This window comes from Diadema antillarum, unplaced genomic scaffold (genome assembly GCF_040938485.1).
Source record: "Diadema antillarum isolate AM-2024a unplaced genomic scaffold, OU_Dant_1.0 scf00000045, whole genome shotgun sequence".
In the NCBI taxonomy this organism is placed as follows: Eukaryota; Metazoa; Echinodermata; class Echinoidea; order Diadematoida; family Diadematidae; genus Diadema; species Diadema antillarum.
The window spans coordinates 2,619,807-2,644,484 of NW_027270934.1; the positions used below are offsets into that span (position 1 = coordinate 2,619,807).

Below are 24,678 nucleotides of genomic sequence, written 5' to 3' on the forward strand. Positions count from 1 at the left end.
GTGCATAGATAAAATCGCTTTGTGATAAAACATTTTATGCATTTTTCAAAAACCCGTTGTAACGGTATTCTGGTAGTAGCGTCAGACAGCAGATTCCTTACCGTATACGTTAGAGCTATCATAATAGATATTGATATAAGTCAGCTCACAACTCTGGTCCAAAATTGAACAAAAGGAAATAGACTATGTCACCTGGTTTCATTATTTTTGTCATAATAGCCGTAATAACCCTGCTGGAAACAACACAGTATCCCACAGTACAGTGTATTCACAATGTGTTCAGATAGTGAAAACACTATGTCAAAACGCTCGAATTTAACAATGTGAAGATCATTTCACACTGTCGTTTGGTTTTTCAAACAGTGTTCACATAGAAATGTTCTGTTTTACACTGTGAATTCATAATTCACAATGTGTTCACAGTGTTAAAACTCTCGCATTCAACAGTGTGAATGGATTTTATGTTGTGTTCACAATGTGTTCAAAATGTGTTACACATAGTGTCTAACACTGTGGCACACTGTGTTCTTTCCAGCTCTCCTGCAGTGACTATCGCGCAATTATGAACAGTGAGACAGGTAGGCCCTTAGATTTCGTAAAACAACAACAACGACAACAAATAGCAAAACAATCTTAATTGCTTTTCCTGAGCTGTGCTAGCTCGCCGCTGCAGGACACGCAAGGAGTAAGATAAGATACACCATTTTGGTAAACATTCAGTTTGTCTTCCTCTATAAATTTCATTTGTAGAGAGGGAGACAAATTGAAGAAAATTCACACCTCTACATAATCTGTTATTTTCAGTTGGCACCATATGGCGATATAATTCAAACCACCTGGCAACATTGCATCACATTTTGCATAACAAATTCATCGTCGATAAAGGATTGATAAAAGCTTCAACAAAGATAACATTATACTACACTCTCATCATAGATAATGCCATTGACGACACTTTACTCCAACGTATATTGTTCGATGTTTATTGTCCACTCGACCACCACTGAAAAAGGAGAACAAACTAGTATACATAGTCGACGCCGTCATTGCTGGTAGATGTGAAGGATACAGCTGCCTCGTCCGACATCATCCTTCTCGTGTAAGTCCCCGGCGTCATCGGGGCGGTCCTCAGTGGATTCCTGGCCAGAGCCTCCTGGTCGTTCCTCGACGTCGATCGACTGGTCAGGGAGTAGGCCGTGATCGTGCTCGGCCGTCCGGAGTGCGAGAGTAGTCCCGCCAGACGCTGGTAGTGTGGCGACATGGACTTCCGCACGTCCTCTTGTCTCACGCAGAAGAGGATGAACACGACTAGCCCTATGTTCAGAACACGAGCGGGAAAATCATAACCAAATCTGAATGATTCAAATTGTCAATTTTATGCCTCAAAAGACCGCCCCCCCCAAAAAAAAAGAAGTAAATAGGTCAAAAGAGACCACTTTATTACTATATCACAAACGTTTTTGCATGTAAGTGATGCCCTGCATCAAAAAAATATTTTAGTTGTCTGTCTCTCTCATGTCCACCAGCCTAAAATTCTATTCATATGAAGAAAAAAATGTAAGCATGTTGGTTCCGTTAATGAAAGATTTAAACATGTTATTATGTATGTTTATTTTTCCTCCATGTTTGTATTTCTTTGTTTGTGTTATTTATTTATGTACTTATTTATGTATTCACTTATTAATTCATTCGTTCATTCATTCATTTGTATTTCATTTTATCTTATTCTTATCCGTATTTTTTTTTTTTTGCTTCTGGACATGTGTCCTTAAATCTGTTGGAATGAAAGGTAAAAATGAAAATCCATGCTGTGCAGTATTCTGTTCCAAAAAGAAACGTGTACCCCATTTTCTAATGCTCACAGAAAAGACAAATTGTTTATAGGTCACTAAAAGGCCCTCGGGTGCCCAATGTGTGTTCACTATGAACGTAGGATTTGCGTGGGCAAAAACAAGGGACAAACGCTAAGGAGACTCGAGTTCATCATTTGGAGTCAATTTGCTTTAATACAAGAGGAAAAAGGAAAAGAAAATTATTGCGGATCACGTTTATGATCAAGATGGATATAACAATATCCCTGTTACTGTGAATCATAGTCATGATAATCATTAAAAAATGTGACATAATTTATGATGACATGGACTTTGCGGTTATCGTTGATGACTAATACAAAAATGACTATCCTTGTCTTAAAGATGGTATTGTAATACTACTTTTATAACGGACCATATGTTGCGTAACCTTAATTACTGGATGGAGATTATAGAGGAAACTGGGGGAGGGGGTGTTTCATAAAGCTGTTCGTAAAGTTACAAACTACTTACGAGCGACTGGTGATCAGTTCTTGTGCTGAATTATTGACATTCTGATAAGTATAGCACATCACAACTGATCACCAGTCATTCGTAAGTCGTTCGCAACTTTACGAACAGCATTATGAAACACCCCCCCCCGGTTATAGATTAATATTAGATCAGTTCGAAATCGAAAAAAAAAATGTCGAAAGAAATGCCAATTTGACAGAGAAATATTGGATAACCTTCCAGTAAATATTTTATGATTTCATGGATCAGCTGTACTTTTGTGCGATTTAGGAGCTTTAGGCAATTCCTTCTTAAACGGAAATAAATAAATATGATTAAAGGAATAACAAATAGCTCAAACTGAAAGAGAGCATTTGGCTCGTCGACACTATGAAACATAATCAACTGACAGTCATAATCATACTGTAAACACGATAAAAATGGGTTAAGGGCACTGGATGTGGTAAGCATCGATTCTATGGGGAAGTAACATGGCTTGAAGGCAGCACTTGTTTGTTTGTTTTTCTTAGTTTTTTTTAAAGTCGTACTAGTAATAGCAGTAAAGATGAGTAATATGAATAATTATTGAAACAAGTATACAAATCGCAAAACATGAATGACTAATTATTTGTACTACTACTTTGTTTGATTTCAATCATGTCATTACTTCGGGAAGTTCATGGGAGTATGATATTGAAACAATTAGACATAAAAACAAAATAATCGTTATCATTCCTTTTCTACGATAAGACCAAAACAAAGTGAGGGAACCAAAACATTATCTTGAAATAATTTTCAGAGGTTGACACAAAATGATGCACGCAACTTCTTGGCAACAGATCTTTCTATGAAATGCCCTGACGTGACGCGGATAGGATCTTCTTGCTGATACCACCCAATCCCTGTGTTCATAGCCTGCACTTTATAGAGGATCCGTGTTATGTTGAAGGGATGGTATAGTATTGGTTGAGGTGAGGGTTCTGCTTTTAACATTTCGCGAGGTACTGAGAAACCACTTCATAAAATGTTAAAGCGCAAACAAATCTAAGAGGAATTCAATGTTTATGGATAAAAATCGGTTTTGAAATGGCTGAAATGTCAAAAAACAAATTAAAACAAAGCAATTCTAATAAACGGTGATGGGTGCCACCTTTTTATAAGAATCGCTTTGTTTTGGATATCTAAGCAATCTCTTCACGAAATAAACTTTGAAATCCTCCTTGAATTACATGCTCTGTCATTATTCCATAAGATTTTTTTCAATATCCCCCCCCCCCAAAAAAAAAAAAAAAAAATCATCATAAAAAAACGTTGGAAACCTGAAGCCCCGTCTTAATCGATACTGTACCATCCCTAATTTAAGTGAAACGATATCGGAACAACTCATTACTCTACGACTAGTCGTTCCATTTCTTCTTTCTTTCTGTCTCTGGTTCTGAATTAGTATTTATAAGTTTCTTACCTTGCAACGAATTTATCACGCAGAACAGGAGCTGGAAAATATACGCAGCGTCCTCTATTGCCAGGAATCCGAAAACCCACGTCAGCCCGAGAAGGACGGAAATGGAAAAGGCGTTGAGAAGCCGCGCACGCAGTTGCCGATAGCGGGCGGCCTTGTCCTCCTTTTCAGACGGCACCGTGCCGCCGAGGTTGGAGGTGCACAGTCGTCGCACGACCACAAGAAAGATGATGAAGTTGAAGACGAGGATGAGGCCGATGGGGAGGATGACGCCGAGGAGGAATGTGAGCGTTGGAGTCAGAAAGCAGCTGCAAGATCGGACCAGAGGAATTGTAACAGAGTATTATGAATTTCTGTTCTTGATGAAAGTGTTGAAAACATAATAAACGAACGTGGCACATAAAGAGTTAACATTGATCATCAGATTTTGACATGATTAGATAAATAAATCCAAGTCTTGCATATGATACATCATGAAGACCTCTCTGAAAACCAGTTTTTGGCTGACGAGGGTGTTCCACCCCATGAGTGAAAAATAAAAACTGAATTGAAATGAATTTATTCAATTGTCAGCCGGTCCATATGACATGTAATTATGAAAGAATTTTTAGAGGTTTACAAAGAGAAGAGTACATCATAGTTACGTGCGTATGTATGAATGTATGTGCATATTTATGTATGTGTGTATCTATTCCTATTATAATTATGCATGTGTACATGTATGCATTTGTTTGTTTGTATGTATGCATAATTATATGAATGTATACTTGCGTGCATTTGTGTACCTGTCGGTCTATAACATGTTGTAGAAGAACTTACTAAGGTTTGTGAAGATAATCGTCCATTCTAAGACCGACAGAGACACCAACCACTACCAATGGAGCACCTGGTGGGAGATCAAGAAAACATCATTATTATCAAGAGTTATTATTGATGGAAATAAAAATATCAAAAACACTGCACTGACTTTAGTTATGTTACGAATAATATTCCAAGATTACTAATGTCTATGGCATAATGGTTCTGCTAATTTGACTTCAATAAATCAAGTATAAAAATGGTGATTAAAGGGATATTATAGTTTTGGTTGAGTCCTAATTTCAAGTTTCTAGCATTTTTTGGTGAGATAATTAGAAACCTCTTATGAAATATGAAAGAGCATGCAATTCCATGAGGAATTCAACATTTATTTGATGAAAATTGGTTTTGAAATGGCTGAGAAATCCAAAACAGAGCGATTCTAATAAAGTGTGGGACTCATATTTTATTACAATCGCTTTGTTTTACTTTGTTTTTTGATGTTTCAGTCATTCCAAACCCGATTTTCATCAAAACAACTTTGAATTCCTCTTAAAATGGTATGCTCTGTACTATTTTATAAGTGTTTTCTTGGTATCTCGCAAAAAGTTAAAAGCCCAATTCTCATATCCACCAATACCGTACCATAATTTTCTTTAAAACAACATTGATGGTGATTCTAAGACTACATTCTAATGCTAATGATGATAACAATGATGTCAACAATGATGCCAATTTTACTTTTTTTCACTTTCAGTAAAATGTTGAAAATCAAAACCACAAGGGTGCTATTTTAATCGATATTTGGAACAATGCTTATAAATCTGCCAACTTTTAATGAAATATACTTTTATTTCATTGAAAATTGAATGTTTCATCTTTATTATGCTCAATTCTGCCATGTCTGGTTCACAGCTGACGATATGATTTTTTAAAATTCATTATATAAATCCTTTAAGGCAAGTTTGAGAAATCATTCATCACTCAAAATAGGAGATTTGAAATTTCATGGAATTAGCACGGATAGCCTCACCCCAAGCCGCCACGGTAGCTTTGGTGAGAAAACAAGGTCCCTCTTCGTCGAACACGCGTATGATCATGAGGTACATGTTGAGCGCCTCGACGGCCATCCACATCATCGTCGAGAGCAGGAAGTAGTGCAGGAGGGCGCCCACGGCCAGGCAGGCTCGATCACGGTGCGAGGCGTGGTCGATGCCGAAGAGGAAGACGAGGTAGAGGGCGAGCAGGGAGATGCAGAAGTGGAGGAGGATGCGACGCGGCCGGCTCGCTCGCAGTCGTCTAAAAGACAGCGATTGTAATGACATTGATAAGACGAAGCGACTTGAAAATTGTTATTATTCATCAACGGTCGTGTACTCTGTCAGATCAATGTTGACCACTTTTTTTTTTTTTTTTTTTTTTGGGGGGGGGGGTGATTTATTTTTAATAGGGTCCAAACACAACACCTATTGACCTACATACTGACCTGTCCCTTGAGCAGTCTAGAGCTTTTATAAATATTTTGGTCGCATGCTTAAATATTGACCGTAAAAGTTACAGCTTTCATAACTCTGGTGGAGCGAGACGTCCACTGGCCTTATTTTCGATGAAGTCAGTTGCTGTAATAACCGAGCTGACACGAAATAAAATGGTCTTTACACTCAGAGATGTGAAGCAGAAATAGACCCTGAATCTCAACTGTATTCTGTATAATTTGTTTTGACTTTTTTGAAATGTCTAACACGTATGTGTATAAAATAAATACGAACAAATACATATGATTTCCATTTAGAATAAAAAAACTCGAAGAAAAATGGCGTTTCCGCAAGAGCCATTCAATTAGGAAATTATCATAATTATATTAATTTGGTTGTGAATGCCACTTGGGAGAGTGCGTGTAATAGAGAGGGAAAGAAAGTCTGGAGCACAGAGAGAGAGAGAGAGAGAGAGAGAGAGAGAGAAGGTAGGAAATGTGGATAGATAGAAGGAAGAGGAGAAAAGGGATGAGAGATGAATTCAGAGAGAGGGAGGGAGAAAGTGAAAAAAAAGGTATGTTTTTCCACATTCTCCTCTCGCGTCTCCTGAGCAGTAGAGGGCGCTGTCAAGGGAAAACTTAAAATCACCTGAAGACAAGGAAGACGAGGATGGTGATGGTGAGGGCGACAATGGAGACGGCACAGCCAACTTTGCTGAGAATGTCCAGGGCAAAGTGAAACGACGTCTTGCTCCCTCGATGCTGGCCAGTAATATCCTATACAACAGCAGCAACAATGATGATAATAATAATGATGATAGTAATAATAATAACAATAATAATGATAATAATAATAATAATAATAATAATAATAATAATAATAATAATAATAATAATAATAGTAAGGAATGCGGTATTATAATTATGTCTAGTTCCCTCTGTACACAACGATGGTAATGTTCAATAATCACATAATCAGAATGGAGTTCACTCTGTAATATCAGAACATACATATATACCTTGACAATCAATTTGCAAAAATAACGGTGCAGTTGTCGAAAATAAAACCAAGTTTTATCCCAAGCAATGGCATGACAGACGAAGAGACAAAATATACTTCATTTTGTGACGTAACAGTTAGCGTAATCATTTAAAGAAATGTAAAAAACAAAAACCCGTGTCTCCATTTATGACTGTATTCTAGACAATCTGTTCCACAGGTGTAAATATATATATTATTTTATAACCGCAAGACTTATAGGCGAATGAAAGGGCGGAAAGAATATAGTATTGAACGGGACAGCATGTAAACAACGTGCTTATTTCCGTCGATGTAGGGCAATTTGTCAATCAGCTGAATTAACAACGACTTGTAAACGGGCATCCATCTTCTATGTCTAATGTGAAACTTCTACAAACCTGATCAGAAATGAAGAGAGGACTTTCTGGCAAAATGGTGAACAAATTTTGATGTAGGGCCTAATTGTTGTTGAAATCGCACACCAATCTGGTTCTTAGTATACACGCAATATGCAAACTAAAAGCTAAAAGCTTTGCTAAATTGAAAGAGGTAAAATTAGACTTTTATTTTGAATTTGTCTAACTAACCAACAAGACGGCAAAATTGGTCAGATGATTGCAGGCGCACGTGACTTCATTTCCACTGACGTCAGAAAGGCTGCATCCCTCACTCGACCAATCACCCACGCCGTTTCTCAAGTCAAAGTCCCAGTACACGCACTGTGATTGGTTCCCAGCTGTATTGTTATCTTGGAGTACCTGGGGGAAAGAAACATGTATTCTAAGTATCATTTTAAATATTGGCAGGTATGGGTGTATCCATCATCAGAACTATGATATTAGCAAGTTGTCATATGATAGCAAAGAAAATAACTCGTGTGTGTTTGCTAGCGTACAAAAAATGTGGAATACTGTCAGGATTTAAGCTTAGTTTGATGTCCTTGCTGAACTTACATTAGTATTAGTTAGTATTAGACTTGCCAAAGGGAGGAGGAGGATGAGGATGAAGAGGAGGAGGAAGAGGAGGAGGAGGAGGAGGAGGAGGAGGAGGAAGAGCAGCAAACCAAGAACTATGTAAACCCGGAAGTTTACCTTTGATATTTGCGTACCCTTGGGCCTGCTACATGATATCCACAAATATTGAGAATAGTATTTCTGCTGTCGACAGATCAGGCAGCTTTTTTTTTTTTTTTGGGGGGGGGGGGTTATATTTAGGCGTTTGAGAGCTAAATCATTGTTTCAATGTCTTCATTTCTGCGTGCTTTTGGTAGTCTTCATTACTATTTCTGCAAAAAAAAAAAAAAAGGAAAGGAAAAGGAAGAGAGTACAAAACTCATCATAATTATCTGAAAAGCAACGGCGTGTCTTCCTTACCCGGGCCGCACTGAAAGTTATCTCGACGGGCTCTGCGAGATCGTTCACCGTCACGCCCTCAACGGCAGCAGATATCACATTTCCGCTGGTTTCTGCTGAAGTTTGGGACCTGAAGAGGGAGTCTCCGTTGTACGTGATGAACCGGACTTGATTACCTGCGTGGATTCATTTCAGTGCAATGATAGTCAAATTCTGAATTCATTTTCCATCGAACAGAAAGAAATGAAAAGCTATAATCAAAACACTATAATACCAAACTATGGTTGACAAATGACAAACAACATTGTTTGAATAATTTTAATCTCTATGGTGGGGGCGGGGGGGGGGGGTAGAGGGTCCAACTACAAAGCACCGTTTGCAAAGTTATTTTGAGAAGTTTTGGCCGACTCCATCAAGATCTGTAAAACTGACATTCTTTATCAAAATATTCCAGGCACAATCTGATTATTGCAGGATATAACTGTGGCTATTGTGTTTTTAGTTTTTGACAATGTTTCAGATCTCGGACTGCTGCAAGGTAAATTGCTCAAAATCTATCCCATTTCTCCAAATCTTATTAGCAACCAAATAATGTTCTATTTATGGTTAAGTCTTTATAAGCTGCTCCACCTTGACCGCCTTTAGATGTAAAAACCGACGCGGGCAGTTTGATGGATGCACTCTGCTGACCATCCCCTTGACCATTGACGAGTGACTCGACCCCTTTCCTCCTGGCGGCTGGGTCAAGGGTCAATGCCCGAACCACGAGGTTCGATTCCTCCAAAAAGAATTTCCCGTCGGCCTGGAGAGTGACCGACACTTGCTGCTCCAGCGACCGCACGACGCTGGACGAGGAGGCGGCCAGACTCTCGCTGCTCGAGTTGGTCGAGCCGATGGCACCTATCAGGTTGTTGACAGCCCTCGTCACGCTCGTTGTCACCTAGCATGGAATGAATTCAAGGAAAGAAAAGATAATGAAAAATAAAGAGAATGTGTGTCGATAATCTTTCACCGGAGATTGTGCAATAGCGGCAGCACGGAGACCGTTTTTGCACAACTGGGTTCCATCACATTTGCTCCTGCGACAATTATTTCTCCCAATATCTGCACGCTTTAATAGTCAAACACAATTTCTACCAACAAAAACAACCATAAACCTAGCCCTATAAGTCCTTGGAGAAAATAAGACCAGAGCAATTGTCGCACGAGCAAACGTCCTATCACCGCAAAATTGATATCACTTTAGTCGTGTTAGTGCGACCGGGGCGGAGGGTAAATCTCTTCACCAATGATCCGCTTGACGTCATTTTTCTTTGCTAACTATGACTTCATGGTGCTCTATCCACCCTTCCCCCCCCCCCCCCCCCCCCCCCCCCTCACCCTCTCCCTGTTGAATTGTTGTGACCTACGTACCTTAGGCTTCGGCGAAGATATGGCGACGATGTTTTCCAGTGTTTTCGAGACGGCTGATACGAGTGCGTCGTCGACCTCAGTCATCGTTGCAGTCATCTCCTGGATGACATCGCTGACCTCTTCGACATTGGAATCGTCGACGGTGACCTATTGCGGACCAACATGGACAACGAGCACAGTGGATAAGGTAGGCATCATGATCGCCAGTAGATCAAATATCTGCTATTTTTCCCTATTCAATTACGGAGGCATATTCCGTGCAATAGCAGATTAGACCATGATGGTCATGTTTACCTAAAAAAAGGTAGTTAAACATACAAATGAACTCTGACTGAATATTACCAGTACCCAGCAATCATATCGAATATAGCATCGTTTCGGCCACAGGCATTAACGATTAGAAAATCTATCCATAAAAACAAAGCAACTACAGATGATTAAAAACACATGCAAAGGATCACCATACGTAGCATTAGCTCACACTGGGAAGAAAAAAAAAATAGACAGGGTAAGTAAACACTCGAAATTCAAATTTCCTTCATTATTATGTGAACCACATTATTTTCTTTTTTTTTTACGAATGTAGCAGAAACTCTCAATCTACCTTGGAAATTTCTTCGGCTGAAAACGGCGCAGTTCTTGTCCCGCAGTCCTCCCACCTGATCTCGGACCAGTACGCTCCGACGCCCTGCCTACCAAAGCATTTCCTCGATGCCAGGGGCAGACCGGCTGTAAATCAACATAATTGGCCTCAGGAGTTAAAAACGACCATCGAAATTCCAAGAAAGAGGCGTTAAATTTTTTTGAAACACGTATTATAAACAAACATAATAGAAGTGAATCTACAATACGCTCACCTATGTGTAAATGATTACGATTTTTTTTAATCTACTCGCACCTCTGGGATATGTTACTTCGGAAGATCACAAACATGATACATTAGCCGATTTTGCTATTTATAAAGCTTTTCATTAAAAGAATGATAACTTAAACACATCCTTCCACAAATCTGAGACAGACGCACTATCATCACAACAGATGTATATGGAATATCAAATAAGATAGAGAATCACGGGTAACCAAGAAGTGGACAGGTAAAGATTGTTGTTGTTGTTGTTGTTGTTGTTTCTTTTTTTGGTAAGGAAACTGGGAAAAAGCAATTGTTGAAATAGAAAAAATACCAATAGTGACATGGGAGAAAGAGGATTCCAAGCTGCCAAAAAAAAAAAAAACATGTTGTTTCTTTTTTGTTTGTGTTTTCTTTTTTCTCTCTCCCTCTCTTTTTTCCTTCCTAATTTGATCTCATGTCAGCTGACATTGGTTCCTTTGATTTTGATTTATATTTATTTACACTTTCATTAATTCATTATTCATTCTCTTATGTATTTTCTGAGGGTCCCATATCGTACAAGCTTTGCTTTTTAGTGGGACACTCCATTTCCATTCCCATCCTTATCTAGTTTGAACTATGCATTATTATACACGGGGCAAACACACAAAGAAATATTATACACCCCGCCTCCCCATCCCTCCCCCCCCCCCCAAATAAAACCGACAAAAACATACATTTATCTGCTTAGAGATACAAGAAAATAAATAGGCAGAAAAGTGCCAACAAAGTTTACGGAAAAGTTTAAACTTTTAGAAACATATTCCGCTTCCTTAGCTTATAAGAGTTTGAGCAAAGAAGCGTACAGTACCTCGTAGAGTGTTGAATGGGCAGACAACGTCTGAGATTGTAAGATCGCTTGGGGAAGATTCCCGCCACGTAATTACACCATAGCTAGAATTCGTCTTTGTCACTGGGCATGTTCCTTCAGGATCAAAGCAAACATTTAAAAAAACAAGATACCGACGATGAACTTGTATTACTCCCGTTAGTGTCATCACAAGTTTCATATTCCTACTCGTCTTAATAAGAAAAAGTAGGAAAATGATCTTAAATCGAAAGCTGCACTATTCTTACTTATGCCGTTTGGAACAAAAATTGGTGCCATATAATACAGGTTTCTTTGTACTTCGTGACAGTATTTCGTTTCTGACAACAAGCTGTACCTTTTGCCAAAAGGCGGCACGAAGCAAATCCAAGGCGTAGATCTGTAGAATTAGTGCAGAATTTGACCAGTTATTTGAACAGTCTTTAAAAAAAGAAAAAAAAAAGATTGTTTGGCATGTTCTTGTTGTGTTATTTTCTCCATTTCGAACAACCGAAATACTGGTATATTTAAGTTTGTAAACGTACACAACGAAATATCATTATGCAATTATTCACATCAAAATACATTTTTGACTCGCAGTGCGAACGTACTTGGAAGGAATTGGTCACAGCTGACTTCGTAATTTTGATTTGGGGAAGTGCTGTTCTGAGTAGTGCACGTTAGTTTCTCCAGACCAAGCCCTGCGTTGTAGAGATAGGCAATTCGGCTACCGACGCCGTATACTTGAGAAGTGAACATCACCTCTCCAGAGACCGCCGTCAGATCACCCGGTAATTCTGAACGCAAAGCGTGTCTGCCTCCCCCTACGGCCATCCATTTCGTACACATGAACTTGTCATCCGCTGTTCGAATCTCGCAGGTTTCCAGCCAAGTAAGCTAGGACAACATCGAGAAATAAAAACAGGAACAAGAACATAAACTCATGCAAAAATTGAGCATTGTAAAGACGATGAAAACATCTGAAAGACTTGCATACGAATATTTTTAGAGGTTTGTCAAATCCCACTGCAACGGGCAAAATTTTTTTTCCTGTCCGTTGCCTGTAATGGAAAACTCGGAAGGACTTTTTTTTTCTTGTGTTTTGTTTGTGTTCCCGAGCGTGTGCAGTACCACCTTATAATAACAAAATAAGAAGTACAAGGAAAATCAAACAGCATTTATTTCTGTCTTCTCTGATTCAAGCCTAAAAGTTGAGTTTCTTTGGCACAAAGCATTAATAGCCAAATGTATAATTGTTGAAGTTTCCCCCCTACCTGGTCATTTGTCAGATTGTCGAATCGCAATGTATTTGTTTGGTTACAGTCCATTGTAACTGAAACGTAGGTTTCTGCGATGCCTGCACTGTGGAACTCCAGAACCGGGAACTCAACCGTGGACGTGTATTGCTCCACCGGTGAGACCACCACCATAGCTGGGTCGCCCATTCTTTCATCGGTGCTCGTTCCTTTCGTATACTGAACGACCATGATCGGTTGATTCGAAGTGATCGATATCATTCTCTGTGATCGCTCGTCGCCCAGATAGTGCTCGCCCGTATTGAGGCGAGTCACGTTCCTGTCGATCTGTACCACTGTGTTGTCTCTCCCCGCCACCACGTGGAACTGATATCCCGATAGTCGTCTGGGGAACGGACTCAGGAAGAACGATCGACCCCATCGATCGAATGGTACCAGTTGCTCGGACAAGTGATCGCATCGCGGAAAACCGACAGGAATATTAGCACACGGGCAGCCTACTGTGACGGCTACATTAGAGGTGGCTACGATTCGTGTTCCAACAATGTCAGACTCTTCCGGTTCTAGCTGCATAGTCATATACGGTCTAAGCTCATGTTCTATTACATTTCCTCGTACATACCTTTGACCAAGAAATTCAACGTCGTAGTTTACGGTCACTTGAACATTCACCGACGTTTCAAGAGCGGAAATCAATATAACGCCACTACGTGGCTTTGTGTACGTTGCCACAAAGTATTCTTTGCCGAGGTGACTTGTCGGCAACACAGTATACATATCCATAGTGTATTCCTTATAGTTGAACGCAACCAGCGCGATGTCGTGATTCGCTCTCACACGAACAGTAGCGTGCGTTAACGCGGATATCATTGTGTTGGCGAGGTCGGCCGGCATCGTTAGGTGATACGGGAACGACCAGGGGTCGATAGTCAGCGTCATCGAGCGGTTCTGCAGAGGCACAGAGACGGTAACGACCGTCTGCAGAGACGGCGCCGCTGGCTGGATGATAAGCCCCAGATTGCTGTCTTGAATATCCACATCGTAGTTCGGCGGGAAAGCGAAGGTGAATTCTTGACCAACATTGGTAGCAGCAGACGCAGCCGTTAGAAGAACTGAAAGGAATGAAAAGAAAAAATGAAATAGCCTACATTATTTTGTAAAATAAAAAATCCCGTTTAACAACAGGCTGGAACTGGCACAATATACTTATCGGAAAAAAATGCGATATGACTGATGAACAACACGTTTGACAACCGACAAGAAGCTTTAGGATCGTTTTGATAAAGTGCAAATGTCTGTCAGACTAACTTGAAAACATTTTCTTTATCCTCGTTAAAATGCGCTTTCGGTTAAACGCATTTTCCTACTCTCTTTCCCTACAATAGGGAGCTTTAGATTTTCGTGACGCCGATGTTGAGGCAAACCCCCCCCCCCCCCAAAAAAAAAAAACAAACAAACAAACAAACAAAACAAAACAAAACAAACAAACAGAAAACAAAAAACAAAAAACAAAAAACAAAAAACAAAAACAAAACAACAAACAAACAAACAAACAAACAAACAAACAAACCAAAAAAAAAAACAACAAAAAACCCCAACAAAACAAAACCAAAAACCAGACCTAAACTGTTCTGCGCATATGGGCAAAACTGCTTATCAATATCGATCCCCGTCGTCTGAGTTTTCACGGTCAGTTCTGGGGCCATTTTAAACTCAAATTTTAAACTCAAGTTCACGACGCAAGAGAGCTATACTTGACGCAATGATCATAAGGAGTGCCATTTAACTTTACATAGGCTACGCGTAATCTAAGGATACTTTGAAACACGACGCAGGGCGAGAGGAGAAACGGACAATGCAATCGTCACCTAAACGTCCGCCTCGCAAATCTAAAGCCCCCTAACGTCAAATATTAATGAGGGTTAGTAAAATATACCGTCAAAATCTAACTGTCCAACACTCATAGAAAATGTGCTCGTGCCTTGGCGGGTGAACCGCTCATGGCTCCCCTATGTCATGTCATCATCAACGTGTTCATATCTTGTATAGATATTACTCGTTGAGGTAGTACACATGTATAGCGAGACTCCGAGTATTTTACCTTTACATCGCTTCACCGAAGTTTTTATTTTTTTAAACGAAATTCGTTTATTCATACATCGACAGGAGAGCCATAAGTGACGACATGTACCTTGAAAGATGATTTTTCATGAAAATGGTAATTCTATCAACGGTCTTGACAAGAGCCTAACATTCTGCAAAATGTAGTGATTTTATGGGGATGTGATGGGGCGCAAAATAAAAAAAATGGGACGTATTAATTACACAGGGGTCTGGCTGACTTAACTATTAGAGTAATCAGAGAATACACTAAACACTCGATAGGAATGCGAAAAGAACGAGAGAGAGAGAGAGAGAGAGAGAGAGAGAGAGAGAGAAGAGAAATGAGTGAATAAAATCTATTTGCTCTTAAACAACAAACAATAATAATAATTCGTCCCCAACCCCCCGCCCCCCCCCCCCCCCCAAAAAAAAAAAAAAATATGTAGAATCACGGTTGTTTCATTGAGATGAGTCAACACTGGATTTGTTCAGGCTTAAAATAGATGATCACTGTTTTTTCTCATTCAAATCACCTATGAGCCGACTTGATCTAACTATTACGCAAAAGGCGCAAAAGCAAGACCCAAAATGCTTAAAGCAAGATTGATCTGCACCATGTTCAAGTTAGCTTTAGGAAATACAGTGAAAGCAATCGAGCAGATTTGCATGGGTTGGTCAAAATTGAGGATACAATGGCGTCAACCCAAGAGCGCGACATACCCCCAAGAGCTATAGACATTTATAAAAGGTTCACGAGTCATACAGTTTACGAGCTAGAGACCACTAACTAGACAGTACAGTAAAACATGCCCATGAGCTACACAATAGGCAAATAAGGCTAATAAGGTCAACACAGAGCAATATTTATAAAGCCCACGAGCTGGACGCTACGTTCATTAAATACTTAAGGTTGAACTCGTGGGCCTTTTCAGCCTAGTGTCGAGCTCGTAGGTCCTTATTTACCTCGTGGTGACCTCATGGACCGTATAGCTCGTGGGCATTGCTCACTTATTATCTAGCAGCATGACCGGTGGGGTGTCGACCTCATGACGTGCACCCGGTACGATATGGAAGATAATGAATGCAAAGTTGCAACAGATTGACAAATTGCCCGAAACTGACCTAGATAAATACTGAATTAATCAGTGTGTTAGTAGCATCCATGACATAAGAAATCACGGGCGTAATCTATGTATGTACTCGAACAGGATTCGAACTTACGACCTCCTGATCTCAGGACAGGAGTCTTATCCACTAGACTATCCGAGCTTACGCCCGACAGCCAGTGCTGTTTCTGATACTTATAGCGTGCAGCGGCAACTGCGTAGTTATTCGAATGGATGAATACATGAATTTCATCATTAGGAATTTAAAGGTTCACATGTTTTCACTGTATAGCAGCCACACAGGAACATTGGTAAAGAATGATGATGCTACACCCTCACGACTGTTGAACTGACCTGTACATCAACCTTAACAACTCATTTGTTTTTTGTTCCTGATCAAAGAGAATAGGTTTTATCTATCAAGTCAAATTCTTGCCGCATAGGATGAAAGTGGTTGTAGCTGTAATAATATTGTCCAACAGCGTCACATAATACCATTATGGGGTTTAAAAATTGGAGCATTGTTCTTCAGGATTTATGGTGTATTTGTTGTTCAGAATTTATGGAGTATTGCTGTTCAGGATTTATGGAGTTTTATTGTTCAGTATTTGTGGAGCATGTGTGATTTATTAACCGAATAATGATACCACGTATACGTGCTGTTGATGCTAAACTGCATTAGTCTTTTACGTTAATGGGAATTAGGTATGCCAAACGGAACTCCACAGAAAATCAACCACTGGGGGCTAGAACACTGTCTCCTTTACATACAAATATCCGCCCTACTGGAAAAGCACAGTGTCCCACAGTGTGTTCACATTGTGTTGACAGTGTGTTCATATGGCAAGACTATGTCAAAACGTTCGAATTTAACGGTGTGAAGATGATTCCACACTGTGGTGTGGTTTTCACAGAGTGTTTACATAGTAATGCTTCGTTTCACACTGTGAATTGACGTTTCATACTGTGAATTGACGACTCACACTGTGTTCATACTGTTAAAACGCTCGAATTTAACAGAGCTGAGTGTGAAGAGATTTTACACCGTGTTCACAATGTGTTCACACTGTGGTTCTCACACTGTGGGACACTGTGTTCTTTCCAGCAGGGCGATTGCAAGACTGACCAATAGAAAGGGTATTACTTCTTCGGAGGTGGCCAATCAGTGAGCTGATGAAAAATAGAATCCTCTTTAGCTATTCAGCTGTGTTTATAAGTGCATTCTGGTGGAGTGGGAAATATTTCGAAATGGATACAAACAATTACATACGCTTAGATAACCCGAAGGCAGAAAAGAAAGGGGATTAAATAAATTGTGGGAGCTTGTAGATCCGTGGCGAATCCAGCAAATCTATATATCCGGCTAGACGGTTTACAGGGCGTCAAAATTAGCCTTTGAAATTAGCTAGAATAAATTTTTATTTCGTGGACGCTTATCTGAGAAAGTAATAATAACTTGTTGATAGGATAATATCAGGCTTTAGGACGAAACATTCATTAATTAGATTCAGTTCGAATTTAGGATATCACAAGGGGCCAAATTATTGAAAATTTAATAATAAATATTATTGAAAGGTGAGGTGCACGCTGTAAAGATGATTGAAAATAGCAACAGGCAGTTAATTTAATGCATTGGATTATATTTTCATGTAAGTACAGAGATGGACAATTCGTCACAAAAACAATCATTTTTTTGAAATATTGCTGATGTTAATAGAAGTGAGACTATAATAATTATAACAACAAATCGTAAGAAGAAATTAAATACGAATGAGGAAAATAATTCGAAAAAATATAAATGCATTTGACGCAACATTGATAACACAAAAGAATAATCATATTTGTTTTAGAACAACTTTAGGTGCAGAGGGAGAGTTTGGATAAAATTAAACAGGAAAAAGTGAATGGCACTCATTTTAGATCTAAAATTATAGAATGGATGGAATCTAGCAAAAGCCTTCGAAAAATTTTTGAACTTAAATAATAAGGTTGTTTTTGCATGACTATTTTCTACAAACTTTTTGAACCTATGTAGTCCAAAGTGCAAAACATAATATACATAAACTTGAAGGCAAACATACTCGTACTGCAGGAGCTGTCTTTGATTCGGCTTGGCAGCTCCCGGAATTCATACCTTCTCCCCATCCCCACTAACACGTGCTGTGTTTATTTCCTCAAAGAAATCAAACTACACGCTCCTGCAACCATCGACCGGGAGTTCATTACGAAGTATTCCCCAGGCAAAGGTTACATTTAGAGTTTTTACACTGGTTGATAACTCGCTTATATAAATGTTTCTAAACACGTTTTATACCAACTGAGCACATTCTTGTTAAATACGATGATAAACAAGTTTCATTTCATGTTTGGCAGATCGTTTTACAAATTTTAATGAGCTTCAAAATCAATACTTGCTAAACTGATTAACCTTTAAGAGTGAGTAGGTTGAGTAGGTAGACCCTCAGCTAGCGTGCACGTCTTCAAGTGCATCTAAAGGGGATGAAACCAAAATCTACACATGGATTGATTTAATGAAGCAGTTTAGTAGAGCATCTCAAGATTTGAGGAAAATAGGACAATTCGTTGACAAGTTACTAATCTTTGAAGTTTAACGTTTCAGTGACGTCATTGGTGGATGAGGTGACTACTCTCTTTCGTGAAGTCACTTCAGGACAACGATGTAAAGAAAACATAATCATAATATTTTTCCACAAAAATGTGATGTTTTGTAGGAAGAGTACGCATTCCCTAGACCACATACCGACATACATGATAAGGATTGAATTATATTCCCCCTAGTTGTTGTTTTTTTTTTAAAGCGGTAAGTCAAGTGCTCTTTCATTATCCTAAAGTCCATCTCTGTCTATGCGTGACGACACACAACGTCATAGTCGATCAACAGATTGTGCAATTTTTCTCAAACTTCTCTGATGCGTTCTATCAATATCTTGGCATGTTCTGATTCGACGTATTCGGGATTCATCATCCTTTACGCTATTGTGCATAAAAATGCGTATACATACTGTTAAATGGAAGCGCATCCATGGATGACGCGCAAAGCATGCATCAGGAACATGGCTTCAGGAGCATTTTTTTTTTCAGTGTGAAACCTGGCACATAGCAGCGAGCGAAAGTATGGGTAACTGTAGTAATTTACGTCATCGCACGACCAGGCGAGTCTCTGCATCGGTCCGTGACTTTACGGCCTACCGGAGCCATAAAAGCGCTTAAATGATTGACGCGCGCTCTCGAAACACGTTGATCCATACAGCGCGCTCGCTTTTTCGATCTGTGGAGATTTAAGATTTGGCACCAGCGAAGCGCATGCCTGCCGGTTTATTGATTGATCGCGTGCAGTCCGTATTTATGCAAGCCCGGATGCAGGGGTTAGTTAAAGAGCAACGCTGCCTGGTTCGTCACATCGACGCGATCGTTAATGATTCTACAATTTGGGAATCTAACATGACGATATCAAGGAAGACTGTTTCACTTATCAAGACGAGCACGACGCATTTCTTCGCAGCGAATCGAATAACCTTGGACCACAATTTTCGGTGCGCTCAAAATCAATAGCTACCAAATTTATATCTATTCCTCCGTATCCATGTACTCGTCCTTCTTCTTGGCTGTGTTTACCTTTACTCAGTTCTTTCGTACGTTAGTTGCCAAGTCCACCGCATCTCCTCAGTGGATGAACATAATTTTACCAGCCTTTAGGGCGTTGTCTTTAATATGTTGAAACATAATTATTTCCGCTGTGAGAACGTACGCGTGCCGTCTTCAGTCGCCTCCGATAATCACTTTTTACGACATTTCCCCAACATTCCCGCTGCGTGTTTCTTGCACTCGACTCCCTTTTCTTAAAAGATATCGCCGACTTCCCTCTTATCATTTTGTCCTTCCATCTTCCCTTTCCATTTTTTTTCTATCTCCCTGTCGCTTCTTTGCCTCTTCACTTTCGATTTGACACAAGAGTAAATTCACGGGCCATGGATTTTATCTTCATTTTTATGCCTGTTCCGTGAGTTAGTGAGAATGTACATGAGTATGTGCTTGATTTACGATGCAATATTCACAGAATGACATCTACATTACATTTAGAGGGAATTCCTCAGCGCATTGCCTGAGAAGCTGGGAACGATGGCTCTCCAACAAATCATTGAATCAGAGATAACAAACGTATATATCAATAAGCCTGTCTGATGGGTAGGAAAGAAAGACGTGCAGAGCAGGAATTCAAGCGTTTAAGTTATTCTCCTTCCCCAACATGCACACCCACCCACACAAAACACACACTCACAAACACACGGACAGACAGATGCTCTCTCCGAAGTGCATCTGTCGTTCGATATTCTGCCGATATTGATCTTCTGTCTCCAAGTGAACCTCCCCGAGTTCTCATCTTCGTGATTGCGGACACATCTTTACAGCTAAGCCTCTCCACTTCGATTGCACAACCTGTTCTTGGAGAGACTGAGGAAGAAGGGGGGGGGGGGTTTCCGCTTCGATTCAGGAGCGCATACGCAGAATTCTATAGGGGGAATCACGTCCCCCTATGAAAGTCGAGGACTTATCGTCTCTTCCAAATGCGCCTCACAACATCCCTGGGCCAGGAGATGAATACAGACGAACTTCTTATGTCCTGTGCTTGGAGTCTTGTTGCTCACGAAATTTCCCTCTCTCGAGGAATGCTAGATGTTCCGATAAAGAGTAGGTTTCGTTTCTCTTAGACACAATGCCTAGATATCCACCTCCACTGATGATGAAATTCAACTATCGATCGTGAACGATAAAAGAAGGTCAGGCGTCCGCGGTTTGGGTTAAGGTATGGATTTGTGCTCGACCACCCCCAGTCCTCATCCCATGTTGCGCACTTTACTTGTGTGCACTCTCTCCATTCCCTTTGCAGCCCCTCCCCCCCCCCCCCGCCTCCCCCTCTTCTTAGGCCCAACCAATCTCATTCGTATTCAGAACGTACAAACCCTTGCAGGCAAAGCCCAGTGTTATGCACCACTCTCGCCCGGAGAGCAAGAGGGGAGAGGTGTAGATAAATACCTCGCATCATGTAAATGACGGTTGGAGATGCACTCCGAATCCGGTCGATATGCTTGAAGATGATCAAGGAGATAACCCACGTGTTGTCTTCGACCATCTTCCTTCGTGAGTGACACGTGAGAGTTTTTGCGCCAGACATATATAGTGGCAGATATCGAAAGTCACTTTACAACAAGGGTTCTGTAGCTGTAACTTACTGTCGAATTGTGAAGAGAAAAAGGAAAGAAAAGAAATGCCATGCTTTTAACAGCTCCGTACTATAAGTCTAAGAAGGTTTTGGACAGACAATGAAAGCACAAACACCAGGAATAGAAAAGCATCCTGATGTTCATGATAATGAAGACTAGCAGAAACAAAACAAGAAGTGGAGAGGAAATGTTCATAATGTCTAAGTCCTCATGACTGACCGTTTAAATTAAATCATACAAAGTACACTTTAAATTCCTGCAGTCTTTAGGCATGAAAAAAAAAAAAAAAACCGACGCTCACACACACATAACACGAACCCTCCTGATATGATGTGAACAATTTGATTTCCGAATTTTTCTGGTTGTTGCTTTAAGATGGATAGGCTTCCCTTCCTCATTTGCAGTTTTCAAGTAGAATGAAAAATTGATCCATGAAGGCCCGTGAAGGCTCCTATAGTCACGCAATCAGGACACCTATTTGGGCACAAATGGATTTCATGTAATCGTAATCACTAAGATTGAGCATGGTGATTTTAGTACTTTATCCCTAACTTTATTCGATGGAAATGCTATGGAAGTTCACAACATGACGAAAGGAAACTGAAGTTTATGTTATACGCATGTGTTCATGATGAGTTAAACTTTCAGCCTGGAAGAAGTATAATCCATTACAGGAACATTGCTCAACAGAAAAGTTAACTCCCATTATCAAAATTGCGTAATAACCCTTTTAATGAAAACGAAAAACAATATGGCTGGGGTATTCGTATATCTATTAACTAACTTTTGTGTGAAAATTAGTTATGTAAACATTCATACATGAGTGAGCACACTTGAAAGACAAATAATTAATGGTTACTTTTGAAAAGTCACAAGAGCCATTTTGGGGCATATTCGCAGTTACGTTAATGCCAAAATGTGTCACCTTCTAAAGACTATTTCCGCCAGCATATAATTTTTATAAAATTTCCTTATTGCCTGATTTTCTTCAAGAAGAAGAAAGTTGGTTATACAATAAATTTGTTTAAATTTTAAAAGAAAATAGTTGATAACATCTGCAACGATTTTTATGTGGGTTTTAGGAATTTCAATATATGCACGATTTCAATTTGTGGTGTGTTGTTTTAGACTTCAAGATGGCCATTGTTGATGGTGATAACTGCGATCATTATAGGTATCATGATATTAATAGTGTCGTCATCACATCTGTATGGACTTATCACTATTATCTCCGCTCGCTTCTCAAGGCATCAAACATAAACTACCGTGACAGCACACATACCTACTATTTTCGATGCTGTTATCGTCAATGTGCCGAAAATCCTTCCTCACCCGATTTCTTTAAGTACTCACCGGTAAAGGGACGCGTGCTTCAAAGAGGATCTTCGAAATAACATCATCTCTTATCTCTCTTCCAAAGAAAGTCTCGTTTTTTGGCAAAAGAGTCAGATGTCAAGATACAGATAACTATATATAATGTGGCAGGTAGGGACGTTACGCAATCAGTTTTTCTTCCTAAGCCACACGCGAGTCGGATATTGATGTTTAAAGGATGACGTCACGGAATCTTCTCAAGGATTCCCCGGAGTCTCCGCAGCGACTGTGTCTATGAACGAAAGTTACTACGGAATTCATGGCAGCGGGGAAATTTGGTGAGAGCGAATTTAGTTCTGTGGAGATGTTTAGGTTTTAGTGTCAAAATCCCCTTTTGCTGTATCAAGGGAATGATAATGTTCACTCTTATTATTCGAAATAGACAGGTCAACCACCGCCTAAATCTCTGATGTGGGGAATTTTTATAAGTAATGTGAACAGCAAAACACACACAAACACACACACACACACACACACACACACACACACACACACACACTCACACACACACACAAGAAAGAAGAACACGCGAATCCAGCAACAATGACACATGTTTCTTTATTTTACATAATCAAGGGTATCTACTTCTTCTTTTTTTTGATCTCCATAGAGCAACTGTCTCAAGCAAAACTGTAAAACAAAACCCACACACAATACAGCAAGGCTTCCTTTTATCACAGTATAGCAATAAAAAGCTTTAGATTACATTTAATTAAGGTCATAAAGCAAAGCTTGTTATCTTCTTATATTAATATCAAGTTTCGATTCGTCGTTTGCGGATAATTACCCACTGTTATTCTGATATACTGATCCAAGATTGCTGCGACTGCACACAGCTATCTAGCACAAGGGATGGAAAAAAAAACCCGAGCATGAATAACTTCGAACAATAAATAAACCTGCTAAAACAACTTGAATGTGTGTGTGTTTGTGTGTGTGTATGTGTGTGTGTGTGTGTGTGTGTGTGTGTGTGTGTGTGTGTGTGTGTGTGTGTTAATTCAATGGTGACATCCTCCTGAATCAAAAAAGTAACTTACTCAGTAAGGTGAGTGTCGCGTCACTGTTCCTTGCGGTTCTAATGTCAAAGCCAATTACAACACAATAAAAAATGATTAGTAATATTTTTAAATGCATGGTCTATTGACACTTCCTTGAAAAGAAGAAAAGAACGAAACAGAAACGATAAGCCATGCTACAAGAAGTATTCGATAGATTTACATCTTTCAAAAACTTCCATTATAAAAACCCAAAAGAGACATTCCTCAGTTAAAGACACTTGGAACAGTGATTTAAAGGGCTATTGTAATATCATATCTGTCATTATAAGTGCCATCATTTGCAATGATGTTTTCACAATTATGTATAACACGAAGCCATTTGCTAATCATATGTCCATCATGTTGGAATCGATTTGGTTGTCACGTGTTATCGAAAGTCTCTGATCTATACAGTGAGCAACGTGCGCTTTTTCAACATGATATCGGAGGGAATAATGGTAAAAAGAAAAAAAAAAGACGAGAACAACAAACACGGGTTGTACAGTAGACCTCAAGTGATTTACTATAAACACAATCATCTTTCTCAATGATTTACCAGCCTGTTTACAGTTATGTCCTTTCTTGTCTATCCGTGGCCTCCCTGGGGAAGTATGGAAAACAGGATGCAGATTGTTTTCGCTGGGGAATTTCCATCCTTATACCTCGCCAACTTCGTGTCTGTTTGAACCTCTGTAAATTGTGTTTCAGCTAGACACAACACGACAGGGGGTAGAATAACATGGGCAACGCGTCACAACATCCCATTATTATTGTGTTTCATATGACTGACCTGCCGCTGGCAACGATGGGGTATAACACTGTATAATTGGTCTGCATCAGCTGAAGACGCAGCTCGTCTATGTGTGATGATAAAGGCATCTACCGTTGCTCCCACTCCCACACGCCCTCCTCGAGCGCCTCTATGTTTCTCGCTTGAAGATGACAATGGGGAGGTTCCCGTCAAATTCCGCTGAAGACAGCCCATACTTTGGTGACGAATGGGAGTATTTATGTAACTTCCTTGTTAGTTCGAAAGAATGTA

General features: G+C 39.8%; 1 protein-coding gene across 1 annotated transcript in view; it reads right to left on the reverse strand.

Annotated features, from left to right (window-relative positions):
- Positions 1-305: 305 nt before the first annotated feature.
- LOC139714640 (adhesion G-protein coupled receptor G4-like) overlaps positions 306-24,678 on the reverse strand; it is an 84,880-nt gene continuing 60,507 nt past the window's right edge. Inside the window, exons 2-14 of the mRNA XM_071626323.1 lie at positions 12,792-13,885; positions 12,129-12,414; positions 11,521-11,634; positions 10,425-10,549; positions 9,821-9,967; positions 9,038-9,347; positions 8,429-8,583; positions 7,643-7,813; positions 6,684-6,811; positions 5,594-5,859; positions 4,582-4,648; positions 3,766-4,070; positions 306-1,314 (exon numbers count right to left, since the gene is read on the reverse strand). Coding sequence (XP_071482424.1) covers positions 1,022-1,314; positions 3,766-4,070; positions 4,582-4,648; positions 5,594-5,859; positions 6,684-6,811; positions 7,643-7,813; positions 8,429-8,583; positions 9,038-9,347; positions 9,821-9,967; positions 10,425-10,549; positions 11,521-11,634; positions 12,129-12,414; positions 12,792-13,885 — 3,461 coding nt within the window. The 3' untranslated portion in view covers positions 306-1,021. The remainder of the gene's footprint in view (positions 1,315-3,765; positions 4,071-4,581; positions 4,649-5,593; positions 5,860-6,683; positions 6,812-7,642; positions 7,814-8,428; positions 8,584-9,037; positions 9,348-9,820; positions 9,968-10,424; positions 10,550-11,520; positions 11,635-12,128; positions 12,415-12,791; positions 13,886-24,678) is intronic.